This window comes from Macrobrachium rosenbergii, chromosome 25, assembly GCF_040412425.1.
Source record: "Macrobrachium rosenbergii isolate ZJJX-2024 chromosome 25, ASM4041242v1, whole genome shotgun sequence".
Lineage (NCBI taxonomy): Eukaryota > Metazoa > Arthropoda > Malacostraca > Decapoda > Palaemonidae > Macrobrachium > Macrobrachium rosenbergii.
The window spans coordinates 39,415,720-39,435,173 of record NC_089765.1 but is presented as its reverse complement, the minus strand read 5'-3'; the positions used below and the strand labels follow the sequence as shown (position 1 = coordinate 39,435,173).

At 42.3% G+C, this 19,454-nt stretch overlaps 1 protein-coding gene across 2 annotated transcripts in view; it reads left to right on the top strand.

The window, feature by feature from the left end:
- Window positions 1-241: 241 nt before the first annotated feature.
- LOC136852586 (uncharacterized) overlaps window positions 242-19,454 on the top strand; it is a 138,029-nt gene continuing 118,816 nt past the window's right edge. Inside the window, exons 1-2 of one of the 2 annotated variants that reach the window (XM_067127429.1) lie at window positions 242-727; window positions 3,767-3,782. Coding sequence is in view for 1 of the 2 variants with exons in the window: in XM_067127428.1 (XP_066983529.1) it covers window positions 725-727 (3 nt within the window). In the remaining variant the exon portion in view is untranslated. The remainder of the gene's footprint in view (window positions 728-3,766; window positions 3,783-19,454) is intronic. The other variant, XM_067127428.1, reaches the window with a different exon arrangement.

Here is a 19,454-nt window from a genome sequence, read left to right as displayed (position 1 = left end):
AAAATCTGCCTCGAGATTATTTCAGTAAGATAATAATTAAAAGATTTCATAGTTAGTGAATACTACACCAGCGAAAAGAAGATTATTGAAGCTTTCGGAATAAAGTAACATGAATTGCTCATTGAGGCGTATCCTTGAGAGCGTCCTCACTGACGGAGTGGGACAGGAAATAACAAAACATAATCGTTAAACCAGTAAGTAAACAATTTTGTATGCATCCTTATCCGCATTACGTCCGTCCATAGACATGATGGACGGTTGCTTCTCGTTGAATCCATGGTCCGTGACCCAAGTGACTTACCGATGACTTAAATTCTCAAATTCCTGCCATTGGTTTTGTTTTGTGATACAAGTGAAAACTTTTTAAAAATTTGTAATCCAGAACCTTGAAAGTGTGACGGCAAGGCTAATAACAGAAAAGTTTTGCTCTTAGATGTGCCACGTTTGAAGAAAATTACCACTTTATTTTACTTAGGGCTTATCGATTAACAGCGTAACCCATCACGGAAAAGATACTTAATATAGGCCTATATGGAATATTTATAGATTTATTTTTCCAAGAGTTAAGCCTAACTTGGATAATTATTTTAGTGTTTTTATGGTTAGACATGAAACCAGCATAGGCTACGCCTACCCCTCCCCGTGTTTGTCTTTATCCTAGTTACGTGGCCATGCCTTAGACTATTTAGTTTAACAAGAGGAGGAACAGTTTTCGCAACGCCCCATGGTAAGTATATTTTGTGATAAGCTAACATAATCAACGACTATTACCTTCCTTCAAGGCTTAGGATTGAGAGTATAGGCCTAATTGGTCCAGATGTGAATGCATTGGTATTTTAACAAATTGTTTCCACAAAAAGCTCGAGGTAGAGTGAAAAACTGTTGAAATAGAATAAACAGGAGAATACTAAGACAAACCAGCTCGACAGTTAAAGCAGTCTGTATGTGTATTGTAATACATAAATATCTTCTAACACCCTGTTAGGTGTTAGGCAGAGTTACATAGAATGTATCCTTTTATGCAGTAATAGTATGATTTCTCGGAAAGCTTTTTGGAATTCAGTGCCGCCTTACTCCAGGCCAGATGCATAGAGGCACCATAGTTTAGGTTAGGTAGTAGGTATGTTAATGGAAAATTTTCTCGTTGAATACAATCACACAAACAATTATTTGGTATAAGGGCAGGAGAATCACTCAGATTATTTCCAAAAGGTTAAGGTAAATATTTTATTTTAAACTATTATCGTATTTTGGACTTAATATAATTTTCCTATGTTTTAATGTGAATTTTGAACGTTTCTGACGTTCGTTTCATTATAAAATGAGCGGACCAACCACTCCTAACCTAAATTGGATTAATCCCTTTTTATTTCATTCGTTTAGTGCTTTTCCCACCCAAAAACCCTGCTTTCGTGCTGTGGTTACCTGAGTTGTGGGATGTAAGGGTGGAGTCAACTCTCTCTGAATTACTCACTTACTAAAGAAACAAATGTCAGAAACGTTCAAAGCACACCTTAAAACACAAGTTTAAGATGCAATAATGGTTTAGAATAAAATAATACCTAGATTGCAGCATGCTTAAAAGCACATGAAAGACAAATTTCAGCTGGAATGCATTCTGACCTAACTTGTTCTAGGGCACCCTGCCTTAACCTGGCAGGGTTCCGTTTTAATATATGTGAAAAGGAAGTGAAATCTTTGGGCATGACATTATAATCTAAAGAAAACTCACATTGCCTTTATCAAATTGATGGCCTAAAATGAAAGGTTAGGAAATTTTAAAATACTGGTTGAGGTATTTTAAAAATTTTCTTTGGTCCTAATTTAGGAGTAGGTCTCAGGTCGAGCATGGCTCTCAAATATACAGTCTTCTGCAAGATACACAGTATTCTGCCTGTAAAACTAGAGTACTAACAAAAAACTTAGTTGTACAAAATATGGGCCTTAAAGTATGGTGCTGTGCATTTAGAACCACCTGTGGTAAGCATTTATGTAGGTACTGATGAACTTGCTTTTCTAAGGGAGGAGTTGGATTTGCAGTAGTCGTGTAGAATTTAATCTGCTTTCAGTAACCCTTCATTTGGTGTTTTAAGAGAGGCATAATCCAGGCCTTTTGATATTAAGTTGAATGAGCAAGGTAATGACCTCCATCCTGAGGCAAAGGATCCAGGGTACATAAGGCTTACACTACTTACTCTCCGCAGGAGAAGCACAGACATGGACAAGGACAATTTAGATTTTGAAAAGGCATGACCATAGAATGAAAAGATTCACGGCCAGAACACTGAGAAAAGAATTTATTTCAAATGAGGAATATGTGGGGAAGAACACTGAGAAAAGAATTTATTTCAAATGAGGAATATGTGGGGAGATTGGGTATCAAGAGGCTAGAAAAGGACTAGGATTTCAGATTTTAAAATATTTTTGAATTGTGATGAGAAAGGATAAGACATAGTTGGTCAGATTTCAGAGTTAAAGTATTTTTGACTTGTGATGAGAAAGGATGAGAAATAATTGGTCAGATGAGAATTCCTCTCATTTTCAAATTTGGGTCACTCAGGTTTTAAACAAAAGACAGCTAGGCTAATCCTAGTATTATTTTAATAGCATTGCCCAAGTGATATTTTTTATTCAAGTGTTGTAGACTTTACATCTGCCAGCATATTTCCAAGTTTTGTCCGTCAGTCTAGGTCTTCATCAATTGTGAGTCTCTGTACACAATATGTACAATATGTTTACAGTATGTAAGTGTATGAGAATGTGCACATTTAGCAAGTTTTGGGGGTTTTAGTGAATCCAAAGTGTTTCTTTTGTATTTTTTTTTTTAGATATTTATAGCTGACATTTATATACAGTCATACCTTGGTTAATAGACTTAATCCATTCCAGAGGGCTGTCCTTTAATTGAGTGGAATTTGCCCATAAGATACAACAAATAAAAGCATTTTAACTTGAATTTAACAAGCTTAGCACGCAGAAATATATGAAAAACATAAATAAATGAATGCAAACTTGTTCTCACTTTACCTGTAATTGGGAGAGCTGATGGGCTGTGTGGAAGATAGTGAGAAAGGAGAGATGCTATTGTTTAGAAGGGGAGTCCCTTTCCATAAAAGCAGCAGACAGCTGTTCTGTTTTTTTCTGTCTCTTTTTACTGCTTTTTTCATAGGACTCACTGTGTTTTTACTCACTAGAAACATGTCCAATGATGTTTGTTTTTGCCGGCATTTTAAAATTTCATTAAAGTGAGAGATAGCTTTGTCAGGGTGATATTTTTTAAGGAAACTTTGCATGATCATGTTTTTCTGTCATTTCCTTTTGATTCTATGCATTTTCTCTCCCTGTCTTGCTGTCATCTCTAGTCTCCCCAGGATCCCTAATGACTCACATACAAAATGCAGTACTGTATGTAGCATTCAAATAAGAAAAACACATACAGACACACCCAAGTTTAGCAGAGATGTGTACAGAGTGAGACCCATGCATGGGCTTAACTCCTCCCTTTGTTACAACTGGGAATTACTCACATGTCTATCCTTAAACTAAGCATAAGTCTGGTAATGAAATAGATTTTTCCTCGGACAAACGTCCTTTAACAAAACTGCCCGTAAGCGCGGCTTCCCACAACTGAGGTATGTCTGTACTGTATATGTAACATATGCAAATTTGTTTAGTGAAGGAATTGCATTCATTGAGCACATTGTGTGCAGCACCTTTTACTATATTAAGAAAAGTCATTTCATAATCAAAATATTTTTTTTTTCAGGTAGGGAGTGACTAAGGTAGGTGCTGAGAATTGCTTTTGAAATTGAACAAGATGATTTCTGTGGACATTGAAGGTAAGGCAGAAGAATAGATATATATTGTACTGTGTCTTGATATAACCGTTAGCCTCTGTACGATGGGTATTATAATCATTTTTCAATTGTTAAGATGTCAGAGTAATATAATTGTTGAAAAAACTAAAAAAAAACTAAGAAAAAAACTTACACGGTAAGTCTTGTAAGGACATTTTAATTCATTGTAGAGGGACTTTCCCTTAAAACTTGATGGCTTTTGTTTTTTGTTATGCATTTTTCACACATCAAACAATTTTATTTAGAATAAAATATACATGAACATGCACATTGTTTATGCTGTATAGGTGTTTGAATTTGCTCCAAGTACTGTGTAAGAATTACATGGTGGTAGTTTTCGTATCAACCAGATTTTTAGCTTTTAGAATTGTCTGTTTTTGTAATAACATCAGTTTTGAGTGTAAGGGCGTCAAATCGCCTCTCCTTTCTTATGTTTCTCCCTTCATATGTACATTAATCACCTCATGTATATTACCTATCATTATTTCAGACTCTTTATGTACCTCATCTTATGCATCATTGTATGGCCTCTCCACTGATATGTATATCTACCTTTTATATGCCCTGTAACAAATATTGTACGTATTTTTATGCTTGTCAGAAAACAGATTCTGTATGGATGCAGCGGGGAGCCTCGGGTCGCCCGCTACCTTTCCATCTGCTTTTTGCTTTATAGACACCTGTCGAGAATAATAAAGAATCAGTCTCTCTTTTGACATTTCTCTTGAACCTTCACACTGGTGACCCTGGGTCAGGGACAGGTAGCGTGGTTTTGGCCCAGCCATTAACGGACTAACGACAGCCACACTCTACCATCAGAGAGCCTTTAGCGGACTAACTGCAGCATAAAGTTTAGGCCTCTGATAGCACCCTCCCTGGTGGAAACCGTGCCATTAATGGACTAAATACGGCATACCCAAAAGGGCACGTTTTGGCACTTTGTTTCACCACTCGAAAAAATCAGCACCATTAACAGACTCAATACGACGCATTTTCCCACGTTTTAGTGTGTGAGAAGTAAAGATGTCGGAAACGGAACTTCAGTGCAAACTCATGAGCATCGTCTGTACGCCTATCTCGCCAACAAAGCCAGATACAGTCAAATTTCCCCCGTTCTCACGGAAAAACACGGCATCATGGTTCCAGCGCGCAGACACGCACTTTCGCATAGTGCACACCTCAGATGATGCTACCCAACCAGACATAGTCATGACGGCGCTCCCAGAAGAAGTATTCAACAGAATCTCCCCTGGCTGGACTTGCAACCAGACAAAGTCACATACACATACACGGACTTAAAAAACAAACTGCTGAATTCTTACTCCATGCCCACGTCCGAGAGAGCGCAGCTTACATTCGACTTGTTATCCCAGCCCCTCAGAGATGCATCACCCAGGGAAGCCTGGGACCAACTGCGGGGGTTGATAACACTCCCAGGCCACGACGAAAATGGAAGGAAAAGGACGATAGACCTAACAAAAGCAATTATCCTTCGGCGCCTTCCGCAGGAAGTTTGGCACCAGATAAGGGATGCAGAGAACCTAGACATGGATGCCTTAGTCGACGATGCCCAGTAACTATACAAGGCCACCAAGGCCTCAACACACACCACCACCCTAGGAGCCTGCAACCTGTTGGAGGAAGACGGTGACTCCGACGGAGACATCAGTGCCGTTTATAAGAAGAGAACGCCACTCAGAGAGCACAGGACATGGTCAAACCTGGCGTGGTGCTTCTGCCATAGAAAGTTCGGGACCAACACCACAACCTGCAGGCCTCACTGTTCTTTCACAAAAAATGACAAAGGTGGCCACAAGTAACAGCTGTGGCTGCGAATTCCAACTCCCCCCACCCAGCAGGTTTTTTCACATGGACGAAATTTCCAAATGGCGCCTTGTTGTAGATACGGGGGCAATGCAGTCAGTCTTCCCGTCATCCAGGGAAGATTTAGAAAAAATACCTGACTCAATACCTGCCCTCATAGCAGCAAACGGAACTCCCATCCGCACTTATGGCACGACGACCTGGGCTATCTTAATCCTGGGGCACAGATACCACTGGCCTTTCGTCATAGCGGATGCTAAGTTCCCCCTACTGGGCGTGGACTTCCTAGGGCACCATGGACTTCTAGTCTACGCCGCCAGACAGTGCCTCCTTGACACAAGAACATGCCACCCCTGTCAGCTCTCCACTGGACCTGGAATGCCCATCATCTACTCCACAGCCCCCAACAGCTACATGTCCCTCCTACGGGAGTTCCCAGATGTATTCAAACCAGAGCTGCGTCAGTTACCTGGGGCTACAGCAAAGCACGGCATCTTCCACCACATCACCATGATGGGCCCACCAACCCATGCCAAGTTCCGACGACTGTCCCCCCAGAAGTTACGAGATGCCAAACGGGCCTTCGCAGAGATGGAACGTATGGACGTCTGTAAAAAGGCATCAAGCCCGTGGGCATCTCCCCTCCACATAGTAAAGAAATCCGATGGTTCATGGAGGCCCTGCAGGGACTATTGGCGCCTGAATTTAGTAACAACACCAGACCACTACCCCCTCCCTAACATGCAGGACCCAACGGACGCCCTCCACGGAGCCAAAATCTTCTCCAAGATGGACCTATTGAAGTCATACTTCCAAGTCCCTGTACATCCCAACGACGTCCTAAAAACTGCCATCATCACGTCTTTTGGGAGCTACACATTTTCCTATTCCACTTTCGGTTTCAGGAATGCAGGCGCCACATTCCAGCACCTGATGGACACCATCTTGGGAGATCTGCCTTTCTGCATCTGCTACATTGACGACATTCTTATCTTCTCCAGGTCCCCAGAGGAACACCTTCGCCACGTCCACACTGTCATGAAACGCCTGCAGGACAGCTAATTAGTTGTCAGGTTCGACAAGTGCATTTTCGTGAAAGAAAAAGTAGACTTCCTTGGCCACGAGATTTCCCCAGCAGGAGTGCGCCCCACGGCCTCTAAAGTAAAAGCTATAGAAAATTTCCCGGAACCACAAACCATCAAGGCCCTTCAGGAGTTTCTCAGGATGATAAACTACTACCTGCGCTTCATCCCAGATATCGCCCGCATCATGTACCCCTTGACGTCAATTCTGAAGGGGAAACCAAAAACACTAACATGGGAAGCTCCACAGCAGCAGGCATTCATTCAAATGAAAAGGGCCCTCTCCAGTGCCACCACCTTAACTCACTACAACCCTGCTGCTGCCCTCAGGTTGACAATGGACGCCAGCAACATTGCCTGCGGTGCCGTACTCAAACAGCTGGTGAACGGCACACCCCCAGCCCTTGGTCTTCTTCAGCCACAAGTTTTTGCCAGCTGAGACCCGCTACAGTGCCTTCAACAGAGAGCTGCTGGCTATCTACCAGGCTGTGAGGCACTTCAAGTACCTGCTGGAGGGAACCGAATTCACAGTCCTAACAGATCACAAACCCTTGGTTCACGCATTTGTAAAGCAGGGGGATGCGTGGTCTGCAAGGCAACAGCGGCACCTGACCTTCATCTCCGAATTCGGTTGCACCATCAACTACGTTCCTGGCAAGAAAAACCCAGTGGCCGACGCTCTGTCAAGAGTAGAAATCAATTCCCCTCACCTCGGCATCGACTATGAAGACCTCACGAGAGAACAAGCAACAGACCCAGAGGTGGCAGACTACAGGACGGCAGTGACGGCTCTCAAATGGAAAGACATGCCCTTAGCAAACTCAGACACAACTCTCCTCTTTGACACCAGCACAGACTGCCCATGCCCCCTGGTGCGTGTTCGACATAGTCCACAGTCTCTCCCACCCATAGGGCCGCACAAAGGCGTGCCTCATGACTGACAAGTTCGTCTGGCATGGCATCAACAAGGACGTCCGCTGGTGGGCAAGGAGCTGCATCCTGTGCCAGACGAGCAAAACATCCCAGCACACAGAGTCCAGGATCGGCGATTTTTCCCAGCCTTGTCGACGGTTCAGCCACATCCACATCGACGTCGTCGGGCTCCTTCCACAGTTGGGGGAGCCAGATACCTCCTGATGATCATAGACCACTCCACTCACTGGCCCGAAGCAACCCCTATGGATGAAGCATCAACAACATCATGCGCAGAGGCCCTTCTCTCCAGTTGGATCAGCTGCTTCGGAGTGCCAGACAGCATCACTAGGGACAGGGGTCCTGCCTTCCTGTCAGAGCTGTGGGTATCCTTGGCATGCCTGACGGGTACAACTCTACACAGCACAACTGCATACAACCCCACAGCGAACGGCATGGTCAAGAGGGCGCACCACTCTCTTAAAGCAGCTCTCATGGCACGCTGCACCGATGAGAGGTGGAAGAAACAGCTGCCCTGGGTCCTGCTGGGTCTCTGCACCACACCGAAAGCAAATGGTGACGCCTCCCCTGCTGAGAAAGTCTACGGGAAAACATTGGCCGTCTCCGTAGAATTCTTCCCGCCGATGGCGCCGACACCCCCCTCCCGAGGTTGAGGGAACTCGCACAGAAGTTCGCGCCCTACCACAAGACCTTCATCGACAGAACCATCACCTACAGCCCACCCGCCTAACACTCCTGCGCCTACGTCTTTGTCAGGGTGGACACCCGCTGGCCACCTTTAACCAGGCCCTACAGGGGGCCCCACCGAGTCTTCAAGCGAGCCAACAAAGCATTCCTCCTCAACATCCACGGGCGGGAGGACTGGATCACCATCGACAGGCAGAAACCCGCATTCCTGTTGGACAGCGAAGTATGCGAAGAAGGTAGGTACCCCAGAGTCCCCCCTCAATACCTGCCTGCAGACGCACCCGCTTCCCCACCAAGGTGGGACCTGGGACGGCCCAGGAAACTCATTCAGCCAACCCCAGGTGTCAGCTCCACCCCGCGCTCACAGTTCTCCAGAAGCAGGGGCCCACTCCGACTGCCCCAGCGCTTCTGTGATTAATGTTATTTCATCCAGTAATTCCTCCTCTAATTATTGTCGTGGGGGGGGGAAGTATTTGTAAGGGCGTCAAATTGCCTCTCCTTTCTTGTGTTTCTCCCTTCAGATGTGATATGTATATCTACCTTTTATATGCCCTGTAACGAATATTGTACATATTTTTAAGCTTGTCAGAAAACCCAAATTCTGTATGGATGCAGCGGGAGGCCTTGGGTCGCCCGCTACCTTTCCGTCTGCTTTTTGCTTTATAGACACCTGTCGAGAATAATAAAGAATCAGTCTCTCTTTTGACATTTCTCTTGAACCTCACATGAGTTATAAATTAATACAAGTATTGGAAAAACTCTACTCACACCAAAACAAACATAAAATCCACACCCAAACATCTTTTGACATAGGTAGTCTAAGTAAAATTGATTTTTCATATGTAAACCCATTACTTTGTTAGTGTTATCTACAGTAGTTGTCTTCTTCAGGCATGCCCCTGAATAAGTCTCTCCCTGTCCATCTGTTTTAAGCATTAATTTGTGTCCATGAGCACCCTCGGTGGTGAAGATTACTTAGTTTGTTAAAGCTTCAGGTAGGATGGGCTCAGGAGGGTCAGTTTGTAGTATTACTTAAAGGAATACACAATAATTTATTTATTTATTAAAAAAAATATTTGTCAACACAAAAACCTGTTACTTTATGACTCGTGTTAGCCCAAGTAGCTACTTAGGTAGGAAGACTCACTCACCACAAAATCCATAGGGGTATCTGAGCCTGAATGGGTGCTGGACCCGGACCTACAGTATTATGGATATTGGGGCTAACAACTGGTCACGATTTGGGCTTAGCAATTTTAATATATCCATGGGTTGTATTCCCACTTGCTTGTCATGCAGTGAAAACACTGCTTCCCATTACTATAAAAAAGTTAAGTATATCTTAGTTTAACCAGACCACTGAGCTGATTAACATCGGGCCAGCCCTTTGTTGACCGAGTCGGTTGAGCTTCAGACTGTCACTCGATGGGCCGGAGTTCAATTCCCGCGGCTGGCTGATGAAGAGTTAGAGGAATTTATTTCTGGTGATAGAAATTCATTTCTCGCTATAATGTGGTTCGGATTCCACAACAAGCTGTAGGTCCCGTTGCTAAGTAACCAATTGGTTCTTAGCCACGTAAAATAAGTCTAATCCTTCGGGCCAGCCCTAGGAGAGCTGTTAATCAGCTCAGTGGCCTGGTAACACTAAGGTATACTTAATTTTTCTTTCTCCTAGGGCTGGCCTGAAGGATTAGATTTATTTTACGTGGCTAAGAACCAATTGGTTACTTAGCAATGGGACCTACAGCTTATTGTGGAATCCGAACCACATTATAGCGAGAAATGAATTTCTATCACCAGAAATAAATTCCTCTAACTCTTCATCAGCCGGCCGCGGGAATTGAACTCCGGCCCATCGAGTGATATTCTGAAGCTCAACCGACTCGGTCAACAAAGGGCTGGCCCGATGTTAATCAGCTCAGTGGTCTGGTTAAACTAAGATATACTTAACTTTTTTATAGTAATGGGAAGCAGTGTTTTCACTGCATGACAAGCAAGTGGGAATACAACCCATGGATATATTAAAATTGCTAAGCCCAAATCGTGACCAGTTGTTAGCCCAATATTCATAATACTGTATGTCCTGGTCCAGCACCCATTCAGGCTCAGATACCCCTATGGATTTTCTGGTGAGTGAGTCTTCCTACCTAAGTAGCTACTTGGGCTATGGGACCTACAGCTTATTGTGGAATCCGAACCACATTAAAGCGAAAAATGAATTTCTATCACCAGAAATAAATTCCTCTCATTCTTCGTTGGCCGGTTGGAGATTCGAACCCATGGCCAGCAGAGTGCTAGCTGAGAAAGGAACCCACTCGCCCATTGAGGAACTTCCATTACTATAAGGCATAATAGCAAATATCCCAGATATCTGTGCTTAGAAATGAGGATATTTTACGTAGATAAAATGGATGATATAGTTTCTTCCTTTGCTGAGGTAGAGGCAGGACATGAGATCATGAATGCCACTAAGGCCCTGATTCCTACTGAAAGATTGCTCTGTGGAAGTGATATGACCTCAACATGGAATACCAATATTGTGTGTTAAAGCCATGTAGGAATATTCATGTAGGAATATTCATCAGCTTGAGCTAGAATTAGTTATTGAAACTTGGTAACAAGATACTGTAGTTAACTGGTCATTAAGGAGAATGAGTGGGGAAATACTCATCATTCACCTGCCATCACCAACTGCTTCTTCTTCAGCAGCTGTGAAGTGAGCTTTGCTACGCTTCTACTAACTGCTAAGTTGGTGCTTATGTTTTGTATCGCATGTTTTATTAACATGGAAAATAGTGTCATTAACAGTAGTGTGAAGGGGATTGTAGGTGTAGTGAATCTTCAAACACACTGTTTAGTTGGATCCTGAGTGTTTACCACTCAGTTGTAGGGGTAGATTGGCTGTGGTCTTGCAGAGTTTCAGTAGAGGAGGTAGACAAGAGGAGTTAGCTTACCATTTCCCCCTTGCACCAGACACCTCCCTACTCCTCCATGTATACTTCCCTCTCAGCCTGAGAATGGTATGTGCAGAAGTTGGGGGATCTGTACACCTACTGTTAGTACGTTGATTACTACCATCTGCTGTTACTTCAGCCAGTCAATCCACACTTCTCAGATATGAGTAATGCTCTTCATCTTTGGTTTGCCAGAAGTACTTGTCGTAGAGCTGATATTGCCCTGCACCTATGTATGAACGATAACCTACTCACCCAGTCTGTGGTCTGACACTGTATAATGCACAAGCACCCTGAGCATTCCAGTAGTCTTCTCAGACAGTAGGAAGGCTCAATCCAGTCACCTGATGTGTGACTGGTTTGGTTTGTTAACCATACATGGTAGAGCTAGCTTTACTCCTCGCTTGGTGTGTGCTTATACATGCAGTGTGTGTGTGTGTGTGTGGGATAACCTACTCTCCTGGTGACCTGTGCTGTCCAGTATCAGCTGGTCCCTGTACTGTTTTTTGAATATTCAGAGCCTTTCTGTGTCTTCCCTAACAAGAGGAACCATCAGTGTGCTCTCTCAATGTGTGGTGAGTGTAGTGGCTCCTCGCCTTTTGGTTCTGGAGGCATGTGTAATTTATTCAGTGCTACCCTATTTTTTGGTGTTTACAGTCCCCAAATGGTGTGCATATAAACTGAATTTGCTTGCGACAAGCCGCCTCTTATGGTGCTTACAGGTGCTGGGAGGATCTGTGTTGTAAGTATTCAAGTTGCTTTCTCACATTAGTGCTATACCCACTCTCCTGTTGCTTCTACTAGTTCAGTTTTAACCATATGTAGGAAGCTTCAGAGGATGGATGATCAGGTTGGAACTCCGATCCATCAAAGGGGTTATCCATTTCTCTGCTGATTTGACCTGTGGCAGTGATACTGAATATTTGCTGCAGTCACACAGTATAATTAGTGTATACTTCTCATAAAGCTTCCAGCTTTAAATTGTTGGTAACCTATCTTTCTGTGTGTGTATGGTGCTGAACCATATGTATACAAACAGGGTGATTCTTTGTTGTATGGTACCCATGAGAGATGTTCCAGTTTGATGCACTTTGCACCTAAATATGTTTGGGGTGCTGAGTTTGGTTTTGGCTGATTGTACACCAGTCTACAGAATATTTCAAAGGTAATGAGTTAACGTGAAAGTGTTAGTGTGAAAGTCTACGGTAGGTTGACCTTGATTATGAGCAGTTATGACTACTTGCTTCAGATCTTTTTTTTCAGTGATTGGCACTGTTAGGTTCAGTTTTTTGTGTCCACAGTCAGAGGGAGCTCACCATGGTAGTTGACATGTCAGTTTTTCTTGTGGGAGAGAATCAGACTCATGCTTAAGGAATCAGTTTAAACCTGGAGGTATTTTTTGTGGGAGAGAATCAGACATGCTTAAGGAATCAGTTTAAACCTGGAGGTATTTTCACATTCAGCAGAGTTGGGACAAAGATTGTTTGGCTCCTTGTTAGCCATATAATCTTGAAGTACAGTATACCACTGAACCTTTGTTGAACTTTATCATCAGTGAAGCTTTCGTAAGGGTTCATTCAGGAGGTGAGGCAGTTATTCAGATTGCTGTGGTCTCAGCTTGGTTTTTTGTTGTGCTGTGGATCAGGTACACAGCTTAGGTCTGAAGATTAGAGGGTTCCCTGCTATTCAGCAATCAAGCCACTTACTTTTATGGGAGATTCCTTGGCAGCCCCTTTGATAATAGTGGCAACAAACCTATCTTAGACCAGTTTTCCTGATGGAAATACATAGCAGGCATTTTCTTTACTCCTCCCCTTCATCTTTGTCAAGTACTCCTCTTATTCTTTCAGTTATGAGAGTTAGTCCATTAGGACTTTGAATGAGCAGCTTTCCCAGGCTCTTAGAGGCAACAGTGTTCAGTAACACTGTTTACCCAGACATTGTAAGGCTGGCACAGGTTCTATGAAGTATGCTCAGTTCTCTGTCCCAAAATGCTTTCTGTTGATTAGCCTGAAACACATCCGATTTAGCTAGTGCTACCATTTCATTTGGTGTGTTCAAAGTCCTGCCTGTGGATTGCCACTATTCTCGGTGTTAAGTTTGCATGACAGCACAGGTACTTGTAAACCCATACCCCTTACTAGTGTGAGCTGACCATTGTTTGTGACTATTTTCCAGGTATGTGTCTTCCATGGCTTAAGGTGCATTGACCAGTGCTGGCTGTACTGGCGGTGTGCCAGGGTCTTGTGAGTGTGCACCAGAGCAATTGGTGTAGGATCCAAGAATAACCATTACTTTATTAGCAGTTGGATTGTCTACCAGTTCAAAGCTTTTATGCTTTAGGTTTGAGAACTATCCCCATGAGAATTTGCGAGAGTTTCCACCTTCACTTTCAGCATGGTATACGTCAGTGGTTAGTTGTGGCATCCTGAGAGATGCACTTCAGAACAGAAATTGCCTACTTGTATTTTGTATAGATCTGGGGATCATAATAAACTGGGAGAAGTTGGGTCTGATTGCCAGCAGTGGGCAAAGCATCTAGGTGGTCTTTCCTGTCAACCAGCTCCGTTGTGGCAACCATCTTATATTTGATGAGGCTTGTCCCACATAGGTGACTCCCTCTGCTCTCACTTCAGTGACAACTGAAGCAGCCCTGACCAGCTCCTAGCAGTCTTCCCTTCCAGCTTGCTCTGTAAGCTGGGAGATCAGAGAGGATCTTGTTTGGTTGCTGGATGACAGGAACCTCCTTATGGGAATTTCCTTGAACTCTCCACCCCCAAAAATGCACCTGCTCGCTGTCACATCAGAGGGGGATTTGGGGCACACACCTGAGTGGAATGTTTATCTTGGATGTGGGCAGAGTACTTTCCTCCTCTGTACATCATATTTTTGAAAGGCAGGCAATGCTAGCCAAGCTCAACTATTAGTAATCCTTATGTCTTCATGGCTTCCATTAACAAGCAGGGAGTAAAGATGATTTCCCTTCACCCGTCAGTTGGCGAAGTGCATTAGTAGATGGGTCTTCATACAATTAGGCCATTAGCTGGATACATTGCATTATTAAGGAATGTTTTGCCAGCCCAGCTCAGCTACTAGTAATCCTTATGTCTTCATGGGGTGGTGGCTGTTTGAGCGCACAGAATCACTAATGATTGATCTGTTAGCCACAGGACAAACAGGGAGCTCCCAGTGCTATGTTCTCTGGTGTCGTTTCCTGGTTGGCCTTGGAGAATGCTTCTCAACGTCCCTATGCCATCTCCACCTCCCCACTCTCTCTGCCCCACCACATAGGCAGTTGTGTGTTGATCATTTTGGTAGCTCAAAGTAGAAATGGATACTGATTCACTGCCAGATTTTGTAAAATGATGCAGCACTTGTGGTTGTAGTAAAGTCTCCAGTTATAAGAAATGAAGCTGCCCTCATCCTCAATCGGGACATGGACCAGATCAGTGAATGGTGTATTGGGTATGAGGCTGAACACCAGTAAAACGAAAACACTATTGATTAGCAGATTTTGTACATATTTCCCACCCCATTCTCCTCTTCATGTGGAGGGAACTTGGCTGAATGATTCTGAAGCTTTAACTATTCTAGGTGCAACTTTTGACTCACATCTAACTTTTGAGAAACATCTAGTGAAAGTTTCGGCAAATGCCGCACGAAAGTTGGGTGTTGTCTGTAAAGCCTCATATATTTATAACAGTGATAAAATCGGTGCAACCTGTTTTAGGTTGTTTGTGCTTCCTTTTAGATGAAGTGGTTCATGGTGGTAGGTTTCTGTTTCCTGATAGTAGCGGTTATGACTTGTCGCTTTTTCATAAGTTGTATTTCAACAGAGATCTTTCACATTCACAGTTGATCCCTGATCCCTTTATCTGCCGAGAGCAACCAGCTTCACTGAACAGCAGCACCAATGCGCAGTAAATGTGCCTCGCTGTCGAACTTCTCAGTTCCAGAGGCCCTTTATTCCTCACACCGTTGGACTGTGGAACATCTTCCCAGAGGATGTCGTGCAATTGGAACTTCAGAAGTTCAAGAGGAGATGCAGTGCTTTACTACCCTATTACTATGCTCCTTGAATTTTAATACATTTTTATCTATTTATTAATTTGTATGGTGAGTGTGGCTTTATACATTGTATATAGCTAGTGATTGAGTGATTGCCATCTACCTACATAGATCAATGCCCCTGGGAGCAGGGGGTGTTTGCTTCTCAGGCAGATAAAGTCCTTGAGAGTAAAATGGCTGGGAAGCACGCCGGCATGTGATTCGTCTTAGCACAGCTGAACCTTTTAGGTGTGGGCATGCAGGCAAGTTAACTGCCTACTGCGACTGCAACACTGGTGACAGAAGAGGAATGGCTCCAGTCCCGTCAGCCCTTAAATGGGCAGGTGGTGCTAAGAATCTCATGGTCTCCTAATTCCTTTATTCATGCTAAAAGTATGGGCAAAACTGGCAATTGGAATGTGAGTATACTAAATCAAGATAGCAAAATTGAAGAGGTAGTGGCAATTTTTCAAAGTTATGAATTAGACATTTGTGCTGTAACAGAGACAAGATTAACTGGAATCGATAAGTTGGATTTGGAGAAAAATTTATGTTTGTTGACGTCTGGCTGACGGGATGAAATGCATTATCAGGGAGTAGGATTGCTGTTGGGATGCAAGGCAGAGAAGGCTCTATGTGAATGGGTTCTTATGGACGAGCGATTGTTGTATGCACGGTTCAAGTGAAATCATGGTAACATCAGTCTGTGTGTGTGTTTGGCACCCACTAATGAATCGCCTGATGAAAGGAAAAATGCATTTTATGGAAAGCTGCAGGAAGGAATAGAAAGAGTTGCTAGACATGTTTTGATTTGTATTGGAGACTTCAGTGCAATAATGGGCTGCTTGAATGAGACATTTGAGGCTTGTATACATAACTTGGGTGTTGGTGGTAGGATGAGTGAAAATGGATTAAGGTTTCGGAGTTTCTGTCTAGCAAATGACTTAGTCATAGGGGGCACACTTTTTCAACATCACAATATACACATGACGACATGGATGTCACCATGTGGAAAATATAAAAATCAAATTGATCATATTGCTGTTAGTAAAAGTCATAGAAGCTCTTTGCTAGATGTTTGTGTTAATCAGGAAGCAGATATTGGTAGTGATCATAAACTCACATTGCAAAAATAAGACTTAACCAACCTAAAAAGTCAGAAGGGAAAATCTATTGTTGATAGGTACGGCATTGATATGCTTAGAAGGGAAGGAGAGGAAAAGGAGGACTTTAGAACCCAAATGCAGAAACAGGTTTTTGGTGTTGGAAAAATTAGAGGGAGGGAGGGAGAAGTGTAGATGAGATGTCGGGGATGTGAATAAAACTTTGCATGAGGCTGCTGATTGTACGATCAGACGGAGACTCAGTTTGAGGAAAAAGATATGGATGTCTGAGGAAACATGGGGTCTGATAAGAAAGAGAGGTGAGGCAAAATTGAAGAGATGCATTTTGTTAATGATGAGGATTTTGAATTAGCAAGAACTAAGTACTTGAGTTCGGATTCAGAAGTTGAAAGACTAACTAAGAGATAAAAGAACTGTTGATGAAAAGGTTGTGAAAACTGAAAAATTAATGAATAAAAATGATGGTCGGGTCAAAGGGTAGCATATAAAGCAATTGGAATGCTGAGTTGTAGAGTGGTAAGCATAAGGATATACCATTCAGGGATATGGAAGGTAATTTATTGACCGCAAATGTTGAAATCAGAAATAGATGGAAAGAGCACTTTGAGACAGTTCTTAATAGACCAGTTCCCACAGAAGAAGATATATCGCCTGCTCAGGAAAATTTAAATATTGATGAAGGCGAGATCAGGCTAGAAGTAGTAGGTAAGGCAATAAAACAGTTAAAGAATTGTGAGGCACTAGGAGAGGATGGTTTATTCCTGGAAATGTTTTTAAGTGGAGTAGGACAGATTAGTATTTGTCTTGAAGATATTATTCAATAAGATATGGGTGACGGATAATACCAGCAGGTTGGAAAAATGGTGTGATCATTAAAGTTCCAAAGAAAGGAGATCTGAATACTTGTGGTAATTGGAGGGGAATCACTTTGTTATTGTTGACTAGGTTGGAGCCAGTGGTTGATGGTATTCTGAGGGATGAACAGGCCGGTTTTAGAAAGGGACAGGGTTTCAGTGATCAGATCTTCATAGTTATTCATTTACCGTAGCATCCTGATGAAATGCAAACTCCACTGAATCTTTGTTTTGTTGATTTCGAAAAGGTCTTTGATAGTATTTCGAGAGGACTATGGGAAAAATCATGAGGTATTATGGAATACCTGAAAAGTTTGTGAGGTTTATTATGAACATGCATGAGGGCACATATTGTAAAGTGATGGTTGATGGTTGTTCGAGTGATCTGTTTGAAGTTTAGTCTGGTGTGATTTAGGGTGGCGGTCTGTCTCCTCTGTTGTTTGTGTTGGTCATGGATTACGTTATGAGAAATGTTACAAGAGAAACGGATTCAGGTATACTTTGGGGAGAAAATAGAAAACCTCTTGACTTAGATTATGCTGTTGACATAGTTTTGATCTATGAGGGATAAGAAAGATGTAGAGCATGTTGGATTGTCTAGTGAGTGAAGGTCGAAAGGTTGGTTTGGTTACAAATAGTGGAAAAACTGAAATCATGAATAAGAATATTGAAAATGCACAGGATTGTCTAGTTGAAGGCATGGTTGTAAAGCAAGCGGATAAATTTATATATTTTGGTACTCATTAAGATAAGGATGGTTCTCTGAGCACAGAACATATGGAAAGATTAATAAAGCTCATCGGGCAATGGGAATGCTTAAAAATATCGAAGTAGGTGTTTGCACCTGGAGGTGAAAATAACAATGTGGTATTTGCACCCAGAGGTGAAAATAACATTGCATTATATGCACTCGGAGGTGAAAATAACATTGTGGTAAATGGACCTGTCAGTTAAGATACAAGTTATCATATGCTAGTAGTTAGAAGTCCTTAGATTGTATTTCCTTCTCTTTTCTCTTCAGTTAGCTACAGACTTAAGCAGTTCACCTCTTAAAGATACTGCTTGTTATCGAAGGAATTGAATGGTCGCTCGTTATTTGCACTCCATAATTATTAAGATGAAAGTTAGATAGCTACATACTTAACCAGTTCGCCTCTTTAAGATACTGTTTGTTATCGAAGGGATTGAGTGGTCTCTCGTTATTTGCACTCCATAATTATTAAGATGAAAGTTAGATAGCTACATACTTAACCAGTTCGCCTCTTTAAGATACTGCTTGTTATAGAAGGGATTGAGTGGTCTCTCATTATTTGCACTCCATAATTAAGATAAAAGTCAGATAGCTACATATTTAACCAGTTCGCTTCTTTAAGATACTGCTTGTTATCGAAGGGATTTAATGGTCTCTCGCTATTTGCACTCCATAATTATTATGATAAAAGTTAGATAGCTACATACTTAACCAGTTCGCCTCTTTAAGATACTGCTTGTTATCGAAGGGATTGAATGGTCTCTCGTTATTTGCACTCCATAATTAATAAAATAAAAGTTAGATGTTATCGAAGGGATTGAACGGTCTCTCGTTATTTGCACTCCATAATTATTAAGATAAAAGTTAGATAGCTACATACTTAACCAGTTCGCTTCATTAAGATACTGCTTGTTATCAAAGGGATTGAATGGTCTCTCGCTATTTGCACTCCATAATTATTAAGATAAAAGGTAGATAGCTACATACTTAACCAGTTCGCCTCTTTAAGATACTGCTTGTTATCGAAGGGATTGAATGGTCTCTCGTTATTTGCACTCCATAATTAATAAGATAAAAGTTAGATAGCTACATACTTAACCAGTTCGCTTCTTTAAGATACTGCTTGTTATCGAAGGGATTGAATGGTCTCTTGCTATTTGCACTCCATAATTATTATGATAAAAGTTAGATAGCTACATACTTAACCAGTTCGCCTCTTTAAGATACTGCTTGTTATCGAAGGGATTGAATGGTCTCTCGTTATTTGCACTCCATAATTAATAAGATAAAAGTTAGATAGCTACATACTTAACCAGTTCGCCTCTTTAAGATACTGCTTGT